The following is a 16,155-nucleotide window of genomic DNA, read 5'->3' as shown; positions in this document are numbered from 1 at the left end:
TGGGCAGGCCAAGGAGAGAGTCTCTGCTCTGTATGCCAGCATGAGACTCATTAACCCATGGCTTTCCATGGCTCTGCAGCTGAGAAGCCCTCAGCAGAGCCCACCCCATCAATACCCAGCCCCTTTCCCCCAGGAACAGAGCTCAGCCGTGGAATAGCTGTGGCACAGGTCTGGCACTGCCCTGGCAGCATTTCATGGGACACTGGGAGCAAGGACAGTCCTTGGAGGTGAAGGGCACGTGCTCCAGGTTCTACATGACCAGCCACCTTGCTCCAGGCTGCCCAGCAACCTGGAAACAATTTCCAAAACTCTGTCCAAGCCATTCAGAGATTGGAAAGTGGAGATGGGGAAGGAACAGCCCAACTGTGCCTGGATGGAATCTGCCAGTCCAGCAGAAAGCTGCACCCACAGCAGCACAGCCCCCGAGCAGGCTGGTGCAGGCAGTTCTGCAAGCACCAGCCCTGCAAAACCATCCACAGGTGCTGGAAAACCCCGAGATACACTCAAGAAGGAAACACCGTAACTGCAGGGGCTCTTTTCATTAGTTTTCTGGCTTTGTGTAGTACCTCCAGGACGTGTTTCTCCTGTGCACTGCAAAACCAAGCAGAGACTGCACAACCAAAGGCAGGAGCAGGATCTCTGAGGATGGGATGGTTTTGTTTGGTTTTTTTCAAAGTCCAGGAAAACAGTTTGAGAGATACCCATCTCCACAGAGCATTCAAACCCCACGGGGTGACTGTGAGCAGCCATCAGGGAGCTCCCCAATGGAAAAGAATCCAATCCCCACTAAAATCACCATGGCAGAGGAGAGGGCGAACATTAACCAAGCAGCACAGCCTCCCTGCAGGGTGAGCACAGGATATTTCAGCTTTGGGAAGCAAAACATTTCACAGACATGGCCAGCACAGTGTCCATTTAACTCTGTGACTTTGCCACACTGAAATCCCAGGGATTGCTGTCTGGTCAGTCCTGTTTGGGAGCAGCTGTAAGGACATTGCCCCATCTGTAGCTGGACCCCTTCTGCCCCACCAAGCCAAGGGAACAGTGTCCCATCTCCTATTGCCTTCCCAAAACCTTCTACTCACCATCTTACAGGATTGCTCCCTTTGCTCTCTGTTTCCCACTGGCCATGGAAATGCATTGTTAAACTAATTACTTGAACAGCCAGTCTCATCTCCTGTCTTTCCCTGTTCTTGCAGCCTCTGACAAAGAAGCTGATGTGATTTGGGATGATTTTGCTTGGTCCTTATCATGGGGAAGAGGCTGTTTATTGTATTGAAAAAAAAAGGGAGAGAAAATGGAGGGAGGTGAGGGAAGAAAATGAGAGGAAGAAGGAAAACTTGGGATGCATGCTGGCAAAAGAGTAGTAAGGGAAGAGTTGTTCTTTTCCAGTGAAAATGATGATTTTTCTTTAAGCTTCTGATCTCAAAACCTTGTGCGAAGCCCCCACCACAGCTCGTGAGGGGAATGCTGCTCTGGGTGCACTCAGCACTCGCTTTGTTTTGTGTTTTGGGTTTTTATTGCTTTCAAATGCTCCTCTTGAAGGGAATCAAAAGGTGGGGCTGGGGCCACACCTGCCTCCTGGCAGGCTGCAGCACTTTGCTGCGATATGGCCAACAAACAGAGCAGCCCACAGCTTGCAGGAGACCCCTGGGAGGGCCCCCAGAGACCCCCTGGCCCTGCCCCAGCCCCTGACCCCAGCTGGCCAGAACAGCCTTTCCCTGCACCAAGCCCTCCAAATCACCATCTCCAGGGTCTCCCCACGCACACACTTTGAATCTCAGCGCTGTGTTTGTTCCCTCGTTTCAAGCCCGACAGATTTGGGCATGTCTTTGACAGAGGTTCACAATTTGGATGTTAAATTTAGCCGCGCGCTCGGGCTCTGATTAGAGATACCCGGGCTGTTTACTGCCTTTGCGGGGAGTTTGCATCCACGGGGCTGAGGGGGAAGCCCCCCGAGGCTCTCTGATCCTCGCCTGGTGATTAGGAGAGGAGGCTGAATCACCACATAATGATGCCCTGGTATTTCCCTCAGTGGGAGCGTGCCCTGCCTTCCTCACTCCGTCCCACCGAGGGCTTCTCCAGCACTGCTGGCCCTCAATGCAGCAGCTCCAGCAGGCCACCAAAGAGAATTAGAGCACTCAAATAAATGAACAAATGGTCCCATGAGGTGAAGAGACCAGAGGCAAGTGAGGGTCTTCAAGTGTTAAATGCTTGCAGCTGATCTGCAGCCCTGAGGTGTGTTTGGCCCTTGCCACAGGTCCCATGGGTCATGCACTAATTACTGACAGCACAAGGACAGGAGGAATGGTTCTCTTAATCTGCATGAAAAATCTGATTGATTTCACCCAGTTTCCATCTGAAGATCCTTGAAATCTGTGGCAGGGAGCCCTGAGCTTGGCAGTGCTGCTCCTCCCTGGTAGCCACCTGCATTTGGGAATTAGGGCCGGTAAATTGACTTTTTTTTTGCTGGTTTCATGCTATGCAGAGCTTTCAACCCATGGAACAAAAGTCATAGAAACCCTCTCTTCTGCTGGTTCATTGCCGTCATCTTCTAGGGTCAGTCCCAACAGGATTTTCCCTGGAGCTGAGCCAATTCACCAGATTTCTCCTCTCTTCAGGGCACTCTCCCCCATTTTTCTGTTGAGCTTCCCCAGGGCCCTTGGAAATGTCCCCATGCCACTTCTGGATAATTTTGCATTATGACTGTGGCATAAATGACTGCAGAAGCAGAGGACATACCAGGGACATCACAGACATCTTCTGGGGGATCTATTACACTTCAAATTGCACTAAAACCATGCTGGAAAAAGAGAAACAAGACCCTCAGAGCATGATTGCTTCCCAGTGCAGCCTACTAAGGGAGAAACTGCAGCGGCAGGTCATAGGGGATAATTTCCAGGCCCAGGGTGGGAAGTTGCTGTCAGGGGACACAGACTCCCTGTGATACTGAGCATGGTCCTAACACAAACTCTTGAAAAGTTGATGGTGATGCCTCCTAGACAATTCTACCCAGGTTTTGACTGTCTCTTTCAAAGTTTCAGATCACTTCCAGAGGAAATGAGGCTTCTGCCTCATGCCCCAGATGCGTAGTCACTCTCCATCCCTTGTAATAATTGCTGAAGCCGTTGATTGCTCTCAGTCCAGCTGGTAATTGAGAGCAAAGTTCTAAGAAATATTGAGGTCACAACAGGTTTTGAACAACAATTATCTGGACAGAGGAGTAAAACCCTGCTAATAGAGAGGGGAAAAGCAGCAATGTTAAGTGAAGCCCTTCTTAGATGTCAGGAAATAACACAGGGAAGAGTGAGGTTAAGTACATTCCAGGAGAGATTCAGACGAAAGCTTGCATCTTGTTAAATGCCAGAAAACCCACTCCTTGCTGAAGGTTATCCTCCCATGTTGAATTGCTGGTGCCCAGGAAGGCATGTGCTCTGGATCCAGCTTTTCTTGTGGTTGTGGAGTTCATAACGTCTCTGCTCTGCGGCTTCTCTGATGTCTTATGAGAGATGAGTTCACATTGCCGTTCGAGTACAATTCAATTAAAAAGTCAATTAGCCCAGATACAAAGCCATCGGATTCATTAAGCCTGCTGCTGGTGGAGCAGCTCTGCTTTGGTTCTGGTTGATTCTGGTGCCTTGCTGCACTCTGGGCTGTGTGGATCCTGGCCCCAGCCACGCGTGCGCAGCCTGCCCACGTCTCCTCACCAGGTTCAGCAGTTGAAAATGCTGCAAGGGAGTAGCTCTAGGCAGGTCCCTACATGCTGCACAGCTCTCAAGGGCTGTTAAGTAACAAGCAGCAAGCAGAGCTTTTAAGAGCATGGTTTTCGACTTCTCAGAAGGAGCCACAGTGCCTTTCTGGGTCACCTATCTCTGCCCCCCCCAAGTTTTTCTTTAATTTGAAGTACATTTGGGATTATGTTGTGTTTCCTAAAAGTGAAATGATGGCATGAAAAATGAGTCTGAATTTTGTCAAAACTGAATTGTGTTGATTTTTCTCCAACTTTTGCTAGTTTGACTTCAGCTTCAGAGCAGTTGTTTCGTAAAGGGATGACCACAGAGTGATTTTTGGATATTTGGCTTCTGTTTACCAAGGAGAAAAGGATTTGAAGCAAATATGAAATTTACAGCTTTGTATTTATCAGTAATTAGATACCTCGGTGAGAGAATATGACACATACTGTTAGCTGGGATCTAACAATTTGTTCCTAACATTCAACTTGAGTTACAAATTGAACTAGTTCTGGTTCTTAAAGAGATGAGTCTTGAAAAAGTGTCTGGAAAAACAAGTCTTCCCTGTTTAAATTAGGAATGTGCCAAATGACTGGCAGGTACTTGATATATAATTTAAATTTAAAACAGGAAGAAACAGTTCTAGATAAAGATCTCCTAGGATATCTAGGGGAAATATATGCACCTATATTTAGCTTATCCCTGGTTTCAACCCCTAACTGCACACACAGCAGCATGCACTCAGCTTTTGAAAAGAACAGTCCTTGATCCTTTAACAAGCTCTGCAAAGCTCCCTAATAAAGTTGCATCCCTGTTAATCACATGTGTGCTCCCCAGTTCCTCCTTTGATACACCTTGTTCACAGAGATAAACAGTGGAGCCACAGGTGCTCAGGAGCTGTTGGAGAAGGGAGCTGATGGAAGGTGGTCATGGACAGCAGATCCTCCACAGGAATCCTGACCCTTGGGCTTTGCCATGACAAGGGAGCAGCCAGAGAGATTACTCAAGGGCTGAGGGTGACATGGGCAAAGTGTCTAGCTGGAAACCTGCTCCCTTCAGTCAGCTCAGAGAGGACAGCAGGGTAAGGCCTGTGAATCAGAAGAGCTTTGAGATAATTGAGACAGAGCTTGACTAGAAGGTGAGAGAAAGCTGTTGGAAAGGCCACATTGTGGGGCTGCACATTCAGAAGGAATTTTTACAACATGGCATGTGTTCCCCATCATTGCTGGGGAAGGATAACACATCCTGTAGCACAGGGAGAGAAAGGGAAGGCAACCGCAGAGAGGCACATAAATCAGTTTGTATTTTGACTCTCAAAGATAATTTTCAGAAATTTCAGTGGAGAGAGAAGTTAAGATGGAAAGGGGAGGCTGGAGAAACAAAAGAAGAGGAAGTTTGGATTATGGGTGGAGAGTGTAGATATGCTGTTTGACTTAGGAGAAAGCAGAATGAAGGGAGGGCAAGATTGTTCACAAAATACCAAGTCAGCCTGATCAGTGCATTTTGCGTGACTTAGCACATTTTGCCTCCTCTATAAAGGCAGAAACTGAAGCAGAGAAAGTGAAGAAATCTGAGCCAGCGTGGGGATGTGAGAGGACAGGTCTGTCACTGGGACAGAGGGAAGAAGAGCTGAGCTAACATAACAATTGTACCAATGAAGGTCAGGCTAGACGAGCAGGGAGGTGAGGCTGAACCCTTGCAGACTTTTATCTGTAACACACTGACCTTAATGAGAATTACCAATGTTCTTCCTTTGACACCTGCAGGGCTCAAGGAGACACCGCACCATGGAAGTCTCCATCAGGAGTCACTTCCTGAGTGTTGCTGTTTTCCTGATGCATTGTGTGGTCCACAAGGCCAGCTGTGAGAAGGGCAACACTTCCCCTCTGCACTTCACCCACTTCTTCTACAATGCCACCATCTATGAGAATTCAGCCCCCAAGACCTATGTGGAGAGCTACGCCAAGATGGGTATTTACAAGAGAGAGCCTGAGTGGGACATCAGGTACAGAATAGCTTCTGGGGACAACACTGGTCTGTTTAAAACAGAGGAGCATGTGATTGGGGATTTCTGCTTCTTGAGAATAAGAACCAGGAGCAGCAACACAGCACTTTTAAACCGCGAGGTCAAAGACAGTTACATGCTAATAATCAAGGCCACAGAGAGCACCTTTGCCTACGAAGCCTGGGCCAAAGTCTTGATCCATATTCTGGACAGAAATGACTTGAAACCTCTCTTTTCACCCCCCTCCTACAAAGTGTCCATCAGAGAAGACACTCCTCTGAAAACAGTGGTCAGCACACTCAGTGCCACTGATGCTGATGCTGGCCAGAACGCTGAGTTCTACTATGCCCTCAACACCAAGTCCAACCTATTCACTGTGCACCCCACCACGGGGGCAGTTATGGTTACAGGCAGGCTCAACAGCACCCATCGAGGCAGGCATAACCTGCAGGTTTTGGCTGTGGACAGAATGAGAAAGATCACAGAAGGGAATGGCTTTGGGAACTTGGCTAGTCTCACCATCCAGGTGGAGCCATCTGCCAGGAAACCCCCCTCTATCTCCTCGGTGAAGGTGACATCACCTGACTCAGGTGAAGACTTTATCTATGCAACTCTCTCTGTAGAAAGTGGCGACTCAGAAGCAGGGATTGATTCGGTCGAGTTTGTGGATGGAGATCCGGGAAGACATTTCAGAGCCATCAGATCCTACTTTGGGAGCACTGAGTTCATGATTGTGTCAAACAAAGAGATAAACTGGTTACTTTACCCCTTTGGTTTCAACCTCAGTGTGCAAGCCAAGGACAAGAGCAAGCCACCACTGTTCTCTCCTGTCAGAGTTGTCCACATACCTCCCTCCAAGTATGTTTCTGCCAGGTTTGAGAAAGAAGTGTACTGGGTCCAGCTCAGTGAATTTTCCCCAGCTGGAAGCCAAGTTGTTATGGTGAAGATCACACCAGCTGTGCCAAATCTTAAATACATTTTAAGACCTACTCCTGACAGCACAAGCTTTAAGATCAATCCTCACACTGGACTGATAACTACAGTCAGAGCAATGTACTTCCATGAGCAGTCTAGTTTTGAGCTTGAAGTTACAAGCAGCAACAGTCACACATCCACCACTGTTATTGTTGACATCACTGACTGCAACAATCACCGTCCAGTTTTTACTCAGTCTTCGTACCGTGGGGCCTTTGATGAAAATGTTCCTCCTGGCACCAGCGTCTTAACAGTAAGGGCTACAGATGAAGACAAAGGAGACAATGGCTTTGTCACCTACAGCATAGCCAACGAGAAATCAGTTCCCTTTGTCATTGACCCCTATTCTGGTGTCATTTCCACTTCCAAGTCGATGGACTACGAGCTGATGCAGAGATGGTACCACCTGCGGGTGTGGGCGTCAGACTGGGGCTCACCCTTCCGCCACGAGACCGAGGTGTACGTCTCCCTCACGCTCAGCAACGTCAATGACAACGCTCCTGTGTTTGAGAAGACAAGCTGCAGTGGCACCATCCCACGGGACTTTCCAGTTGGGAGCCCTGTGGCCACGGTCTCTGCAATCGACAGCGATGAGCTGCAGCATATCAAATACGAAATCAAGTCTGGCAACGACTTGCAGCATTTTGAACTGAATCCCATCTCTGGAGTAATATCCCTTAGAATATCTCTGCGAGATCTTCCTTCTGAACAGCCACTTTTCTACTCTTTGAAAATAACTGCAACAGACGGAGAGAACTATGCTTTGCCAACATCTGTAAACATCACTGTGGTCAGCCAAGGCCTCCCCGTCCAAATGCACTGTGAGGAAACAGGAGTCTTGAAGCAACTGACAGAAACCATCATACACTCCATCGAGTCTCAGTCTCAAGGCCATGGGCAGGATGATGAAACATCTCTGAACTTGCACCTTATAAACCATAATGCTCCTAAGTTTGATGACAGCTTTCCACGATCCATTGATATCATAGAGACTGTTCCCATCAACTCAACTATTGCTGACCTTTCAGCCTTTGATCCTGACACTGGTTTTAATGGAAAATTGGTTTATGTGATCTCAGATGGAAACGATGACAGCTGCTTTACAATTGACCTGGAACTGGGTCTCCTTCAAGTCCTTTCTCCTTTAGATCATGAGCAAACCAGCTTCTACATTCTCAACATTACTGTGTATGACCTTGGCACACCACAAAAATCATCTTGGAAACTATTGGCTGTGAATGTGTTGGATACCAATGATAATACTCCTAAATTCACTCAAGGTGCCTATTGGGTGGCAATACCAGAGCATGTAGCAGCAGGGACAACAATAGCTCAACTGAAAGCAGAAGATGCTGATACTGATGACAATGGGAGAGTAAAATACTCCCTCCTAACCCCCACGGACAAGTTTGCCATTAACAGTGTCACTGGAGAAGTGACAATTACAGGTGCTCTAGATAGAGAATTGTGGCCTTGCTATGTGCTGAAAATAGAAGCTAGGGACCAGCCCAAAACAGGCCTCCAGCTGTTCTCTGTCACAGACCTCGTTGTGATTCTGGAGGATGTCAATGACAACACCCCTCAGTGCCTCCCAGCCCTCAACAGTGTGAAGGTCCCCGAAGACCTGCCCGTGGGGACCATTCTCCTGTTTGTGGAAGCTTTCGACCCTGATGCTGGCTCTGGTGGGGAGGTGAGGTACAGCCTCATCAACAATGAGGAGATGATGTTTCATGTGGATAAGCTGACCGGGGCGCTCCGTTTGGACAAGGAGCTTGACTATGAGAAGAGGGACTCTTACAATCTCACCGTGCAGGTCAGTGATGGTGGGAAGCCCTTCTCTCGCTCTTCCCTCTGCCACCTGGAAGTGAATGTCATCGATGTCAACGAGAACTTGAACCCACCACGCTTTGCCTCCTTTGTCTTCAAAGGCTGGGTGCAGGAGAACAGCCCCAAGGGCACGTCTGTGATGATGGTCACAGCCAAGGACATCGACAGGGGCAAAGATGGAGAGGTTCAGTATTTCCTCCGAGAAGGCACTGGCCTGTCTGTCTTCCACATTGAGAAGGACACAGGTAAGGACATCTTCATTTAATAATGTACCTTGAAGGCTTAAACTACCTGCTCTCTTTGGCTTGGCTCTTTACAATGTTCTATGCATTCAAGCCATTCTTGATTGTGCAGGGATTTACTAACTTACCCCTGGATTAGGGCTTTTTCTCCTTAAAATAACAGCGCATCAATGTCTATCCTCCCCTAAAATACCAAGGTTTTCTCTATCACCTGTGTACCAAAAATTAACCTCAGCAACAGCAAGCCCCTCACACAATCTCACAGCCACACAAGGTGGGTGTGAGAGTTTGTGTGTGCAGCAAAGAGCAGGAAGCAGACTTGAGACTGCTCTGTCATCAAGGACTAAGCAGTCTGAGTTCCTTAAATCCCTCACAAACACTCCCTGTCCTTCTCCCAGGCACCATACGGACCATAGGATCGCTCGACCGAGAGGGAACATCTCACTACTGGCTGACTGTGCTGGCCCTTGACCTGGGAACAATTCCTCTGTCTTCTGTGACTGAAATTTATATTGAAGTCACTGATACCAATGACAACCCACCTCAGATGTCCAAACCTGTCTTCTATGCCTCTGTGATGGAGAATTCCCCACCAAACACATCTGTCCTTCAGCTTGATGCCTTTGATCCAGACTCCAGCTCAGAGGGAAAACTGACTTTTCACATCCTGACTGGAAATCCTCAAGAATTCTTCACCATTAACCTCATTACAGGTAAGACTGACCCAGCTTAGCATCTGTTTTTGAGGCTTCCAAGTGCCCAGAGGATGTTGCATATTCAATGTAAACAGCCCACACAGCTGCCTTTGTCACACTTCTCTGCTGCAGCAAAAGTCCCAGTCTCCAAATACACTCTGTGGGTCGGCTGAGGATTGAAACCCTCAACCTGAGGGCTGCCATTTGCATCCAGATGGCTCTTAGAATGACACAAATGTGCTGCTTTCAAAGCCATAAACAGTTGCTTTTAATCTTCCCCCTTGTAAGCAACTGTTGCACATCCTGAGCCGGGGAACAACACCCTTCTGGAGGTGACTGTTCCTGACACAGACCCAGGCAGGATTAACAAAAATGAATTCCACTGCACTTAAAGGCTCCACCCATCCTCCAGCACCATTAATGTAGTAAGTGTAGTAAGCCTCTTCTGCCATCTTCCTAGACTATATCTTTCATCTGAGGATTATTTACCAGATCTTCCAGAGCCATCAAAAACCCGCTGATGTTTTGTGTAAACAGCTTCCTCAAACAATCCCAGCAGAGCTGACATTGGGCCAGTCTGGCAGGGAAAGCTGTGCCGAGCCCTTCATGCCATCAGCTCCTGGGAGAGGAGGGAAGGGAGGACACAGAGTATGGGAGAGGATTAATTGCATGACTTTGATCTCCTGGAGATGATAAAAGCAGTTCAGCTGCTGCAGCGGGATGGAAGCTTGCTCTCAGATGAGGAGCTGGGTGGATTGGAAAAGGCTAGAGCTGCTCTCAGCTATGTGTTTCCAGTGGTGTGATGGCTCTCTGGCAGTGCTCTACAGCTGGCTAGGAGGGGAATGGAAGAAAGAAATCATTATTATTATGAAATACTAAATTATTTTTGTCACAAGAACCTCACGGGGTGTGTTTACATGGCACTGTATAAATGCACCTGGAGATGTCAGCTAACTGTGACCACTGCTGCCCACAGCTGGAGCTGTCTGTGCTGCCAGAAACCTTTTAGCCTGGTCAGGACATAGCTCTGCATCCAACTTTCCCACATAATCCAAACTGCCATGCACAACCCAGCCCCAGGACAGCTTGCACAATGCAGGGTTCTGCAGAAATGTTCCTTCAGAAGCCCTGTGGCATAAAACCACTGCCTGTTTGATGGGATGTGGAGCAGGATGGCTGTCAGGACACCGAGCTGGCTCCCCTCTTCAGCTGAGCAGCCATGCACCCTGCAGAAAATGCAGCCTTTATGCTGCAGGCAAAGCTTCCAGCCCCATTTGAGTGCAAAGTCACGATCCAAGGCTGTTCCGCAGCAAAATGAGTGACTCTGGCAAAATCCAAATGTTTGCTAATGAGACACCTCACCTCTGAGCCATCCCATTAATCCTACCTTAGACAAAAAAAGCTCTCTCAGGAATGAGTCATCTCCTCTCCATCTCTCCCTATACTCGAGTGATTTGCATGAGAAGAGTTATAAGTTTGTCAGTTCTGAAAGAAACTCATGGGCTGATCTTATCTCTTGGACAGTTGCTGGAAGTCTATTCTTTAAACCCTGAGCTTGGAGGTTGTTTAAGTCCTGCTTCCAAGCCTGATGAGGATTCAGTTATCCATTATTTTACTTGCATGTCACCCAAAAGAGCCTATAATACCTGTGAACATTGGCACAAATGGAGCAGTTATAGCCTCATGTTTACAGTATCTAAAGAGAAATCATTTGCTGCTGCTGCCAGGAGGAATATCACAGCTTGTCTAACGTTCAGGGCCCTAGGCAGCCTTTTGGAAACCCAGTAGTATTTTCATTCTGCAGGCTTGTTGTTCCCTTAAGTAGAATAAAACCATAATCTTTGGTCTCAGCTTGGTAGTGCAGTGCTGGAAGATGAACTGCTGTCATCCCCATTAGTGCAGGATTATATATATATATATATATATATATATAAAAAGGGTTATCCCACTGCAGGGCAGAGACTATGATCAAGACATCTCCTTTTTGCCTATCCCACATGGTCATTGTCATCAAAAGACAGACAAATAAACACAGTGGCACTGAAATAAGAACACAAGAGGGCCAGAGGTGAGTCTGGGTCTCTCCTAGGTAGGACATTTCTGGTAGTGGCCTCTAGGCAAAGGGAGAGGAGGAGGAGGAAGAGGAAGCTCATTCTCATCCTGTGTCTTAATAGGAATTAAGGTCCTGATGTGCTGCTACAACAGGTGTATCTACACCCAGAATTACCCTGCAGAATAGCCCTGGATAATCATTTAGGGCAGAGTGACACACTATTGCAGGTAACCTAATTTGGTCCCTGGTTGTGTGTTTGATTCAGTGCCTTGACATGGGCTGGATTGTGGAGATATAACCAGCAGGGCCCTTGACTTCTCCTGAGGCCTTGCAGGGGAGCCAGAACAGCCATGGTAACTGTCCTGGCTTCTCCAGCATTCCCAAACACCACAGGAAGGCTCTAGGATCTCCGAGCTCCGAGCTCTCTAAAGAGGGTGGAGGAAAAGGAGGAAAGTACATGAAAGGCTGATGAGAAGAGGGAACAAAACTGTGCACTGAGATGAAAGCTCTGTGCCATGGGCAATGGAATCTCTCCAGCCCAGCCTGGCAGCTGGTGTGGAGCAGGGTTTGTGGGAGACAGGGGTAGAGGGATGCATGGAGAGATGGGCAGGTAGCAGGGCTTGGGGTATTCTTGTGCTGGAAAGGTTTTCAGCTTGTTTTGTTCAGAATTTGATGTGAAGGGGGTTTGAATGCAGACAAGACCAGGAGGAACTGGGAGGCTGTGGCAGGACAAAGCCATTCATCCTGCTGAAAGGCTGTTTGAAGAGTCCTTTTACTTTGGGTTATTTGTCTCCAGCTCTTATCTAGTGCTTGTTCTTCTGGTGTTTCTTGTGCTGTGACAGTGTCCATTGGCTTCCCCAGGGTGTCTGTCGTTCCCTGCAAGGAAAGATTTCTCTGCATGGAGGGACATCCTGCTCTTTAGGCCCAAGGGATGGTTGCATGGCTGCTCCCCAAAATTAACATAGCACACAGCTGAGCATGGAGCAGTGCACAGTGGGGTCAGAACAAGAGGTGGGGTGGTAGGAAGAGAAGAATAAAAAGGTTAAATGGAAACAGGAGTAAGACAAGAGAAAGAGGGTTTTAGGAGGACAACCTCTTCCCTTCTCAAGCTCTTGTGAAAGCCTCAGTGCCTGCAAACCTGATTCTGCCTATTTTAGCTATCTTAGATTTTCCCCCCTGCAGCAAGGGCAGGGGGCCAGCAACCTCCAGCCCTGTTCTTGCCAGCAGAAGTTATTATTATTTTTTGTTCCCTGACAACAGTGCCCTGGTAATTCTGGTGCTCTTGTTCCAACATGACCAGCCTTCCTCTCTGCCCTTTGCAGGCAGCAAGCAGGAGAGAGGCAGATCCTTCCTCACTGCTGTGTGTGGACAGGCTGCTGGAGCACAGTCTATGCCTGCCTGCATACAGGCAGCAGAAGGCTTTGTTCCTGGGCCCTCACCTGGATGCAGAGCTTGGCTAATTGGCCAGCTGCAATTAAGACCTTTGACAGTGTTGTTCAGTCTCTGTAGGATTCAGCAGAAACCATCAGGGCCTCATGCAAGAACACAAATACAGGACACCCACTCAACTCCATCACAGTCCCATGGGACAGGCTGGATGGGGTTTTCCAGCAGGGCAGGGCACTGATAACTCACACACATGCACATGCACACACAAAACACTCATTAAAACTAAGCATGCACTTCCCAGGCCTTGTAGGGGACAGCAGAAAGAACCAAGGAACTGTGTCCCCAGGCCACAAAAGCTGATGGCAGCTCCCTTTAATAACAGCTTCCACTTGCATTTTAGCCCTCTGGCCTCACAGGGTGTATAAGCAAGCAGCACCAAGTGAAAATGTGCATTAATCCCAGCTGCCTCTCTCAGGAGCTGTGTGCAGGGTCCATCTCCCCAGCTCCAGGTGCTCCGTGCCCGTGTGAACACTGCTGTCAGTTTGTGCATCTCAGCACCACGGCTCCAAACGGGAATTAGGGTGATTAACCCTAATTAATTAACCACAAGGCCTTTCAGATCCCAGGGCAGAGTGGTGACTGGCTCCAGAGCGGGGAACCAGGAGTAAGGGACAGAGTTTGCCTGGGGTCAGGAGGAGAAGCCAACCCTTTGCCTTGTGGCTCAGCAGATGTGAAGATAAAGCAAAAAAAATCCATCTGGTGAGACTCTCAGCTGGGATACAGCACAGGTTATGTGACAGAGAGCAGAGTCAGCTCTTACTCCCCAGGAGAATGAGCATCTTCAGTGATACAAACATTCAAGTGTCATTGAATTCCAGTTCATCTGCCTTCACTACAGTCCTTCTCCAGCACTAGAAAGCTGAGCTATGATCCTGCTTTCTTTCATGTTTTTCATTGAGTCATGGAAGAATTTCAGGCTGTGGCCAAGCAAATCCAGATAGTTACTCTAGAGTGGTTAAGTTCTCTTCCATCAGCTGGTGTGCAGTAATCCAGTACAGACTAGGTGTTAGTCTGCTGCAACTGGATTTTGGAATTTGATAAACCAGAAACATCCCCAGTGTGCACATGAGTGTCTGTTTTCAATATCTTTGTGTCCTGTGGGCAAAATTATGAAGCATTCCCTGAAGTAGCAGCAGTCCTGTCCTCACTACCAACTTATTGGTAGTGAGGACAGGAACATCAGAGATCTCAGTGAGCTGCTGCTGCAATTCCTTCTCCAGGCCCCCATTAGAAGAGCATTTCCATGAGTTTTGCTGCTAATGGGGCCATACGGGCTCTCACTAACCTGGGAAAGTTTTAAAAGCTCCTCAGCCAGCGGGCTCTCTGCTGAGTCCTCTTCACCTGCTGAGATGTTAAAAGGATGATTAGGGAGAGAAAAAACCCCACTATGACAGACAAGCAAACAGAATTTTTCAAGCCATCTTGTCATAACGCATTAAGGAGTGTTGATTTATGATTGTAAGGGCATCAAATAAATGTTTATCACCATGGCTGGTGCCAAATGTGAATAATCCCAGAGAACAAGTGGAAACGGTGAACACGAGTCGTGTTCCAAGCAGCTGCTCCTTCCTCCCTCCTTCAGCTGCCTCGTGTTTCCTGCAGCCATCTGAAATTTTCTCCTGCTGTCATGCTCAGACAGACACACACAAAAACTAAGGTACACCTGAAGACAACACTGTTAATTAAAGCTGTCTGGTTTTGCATCAGAAATGAGAGTAGAGATGGATTCATGCAGCTGGGATGTACAAGTCTTTCATGGCACGTGCTCACACAGACATGGCATCCCATGGGAAGCATTTCCCAGGGTAGCATGAACCTGTGTCAGTGCTTGCTGTGCTCAGGGAAATTCACCCTGCCTTTTGCTGGTGTGAAGAAGGAAGAAAGCAGAACTTCCCTTCACAGGAGAGAGAGACGGTGATAACTGGGAGTGGACAAAAACACTCACCTGTGTCAGCCTTGATGACTTTCAGGAGTTCAAATATTATATATGCAATTTTCATTGTTGGTAAAGCAGTTGTAAAATGATTTGGAGCTGCTTTTCCTCAAAAGTGAAGAGTCAAGGCACTCAGCAAGGAGTGTTGTGAAACCAGACATGGAAAGAGAAGCCTCAACTCCATCCTTTTCACTCTTTCATCTACTCATCTTAGTCATTGATGGGCCAAAAAGGGGCAATTATGATGTTTTTGTTTCAACTCTATTTTGTTTCAACTCAAAGTTCTTCCCTCCTGCAACCAACCTATTCCCTGTGGCTAAACTACTGTGTATTTTTCAGAAATCCCTCAAATCTTGCAATTGTTGGAGGACTCACCCTCTGTCTCAGCAAGGCTTAAATATTATACCAACATTATTTTTTACTGTGTACCTTATTTTTAGCCTGAATGCATTTGTTCTAGCAGTTGAGTAGAGGGTATTTCCCAAGACAGGAGACAAACTTTTGTCAAAACACTGTAAATTACAGAGAGCAAGGTTCAGCAGAGGAAAATCAGGAGTAGAGACTTGTTAAGAGGCCAGACTTGTGCCAGCACATGCAGAATGTTTCTTACTTAGAGGCATAAGAAAAGTTTTGTTTTCGTGGTCCTGCAGCTTTTCTCACCTAATGCCTTGCCAACCCTCAACTGATGCAGGCATCTGGTAGGTGTTCCCCCTCCTCCGTGGTCTCTGTGATCAGAGAGCAGCAGCAACACCTCCACAGAGGGATTCAGGCTGGGAGGGGATGGGTTACCCTCTGGGGGTATCTGCTTTTCTCCTCTGATCACAAAGGGAGCCTGAAACGGGACAGGTGGGCAGGCTCATCCTGGGCATTCAGGGATCTGATCAGCCCCGGCTTTTCTTGCATGCTGAGTCTTGGAGCTCAAAGGGTGTCTTTCTTGGCAGGTCTGATTTCCACGACTTCACGGCAGCTGGATCGAGAATACAAGGCTGAACATATCCTAGAGGTGGGTAATGATGATTGTAATTAGCTTTATTTACCTACAAGTGTATTAAGTCCTCAAAGGGTTTTCCTTGCAAGTTGGAGCACAAAGAAAGAATCTCATCCCATCAGCTCCCAACTGCTGGGAAACTTAATTAAATGGTGTGTGTTAACCCCAGAGACAGCTGCAGCAGTACTGCAGGGTTTATTATTTTCTTGCTGAGGACTGGAGCAAAAGTTCTGTTCTGGAAGCTGTGGGAATGCAGG

The 16,155-nt window shown here is 47.7% G+C and overlaps 1 protein-coding gene across 1 annotated transcript in view; it reads left to right on the top strand.

The window, feature by feature from the left end:
- The first annotated feature begins 5,518 nt into the window (after positions 1–5,518).
- FAT2 (FAT atypical cadherin 2) overlaps positions 5,519–16,155 on the top strand; it is a 43,709-nt gene continuing 33,072 nt past the window's right edge. The window contains exons 1-3 of the mRNA XM_058815288.1: positions 5,519–8,783; positions 9,179–9,493; positions 15,852–15,913. Coding sequence (XP_058671271.1) covers positions 5,519–8,783; positions 9,179–9,493; positions 15,852–15,913 — 3,642 coding nt within the window. The remainder of the gene's footprint in view (positions 8,784–9,178; positions 9,494–15,851; positions 15,914–16,155) is intronic.

Source organism: Ammospiza caudacuta, chromosome 16 (genome assembly GCF_027887145.1).
Source record: "Ammospiza caudacuta isolate bAmmCau1 chromosome 16, bAmmCau1.pri, whole genome shotgun sequence".
Classification (NCBI taxonomy): Eukaryota; Metazoa; Chordata; class Aves; order Passeriformes; family Passerellidae; genus Ammospiza; species Ammospiza caudacuta.
The sequence above is the reverse complement of the archived record's forward strand: the minus strand, read 5'-3'. Positions and strand labels throughout refer to the sequence as shown.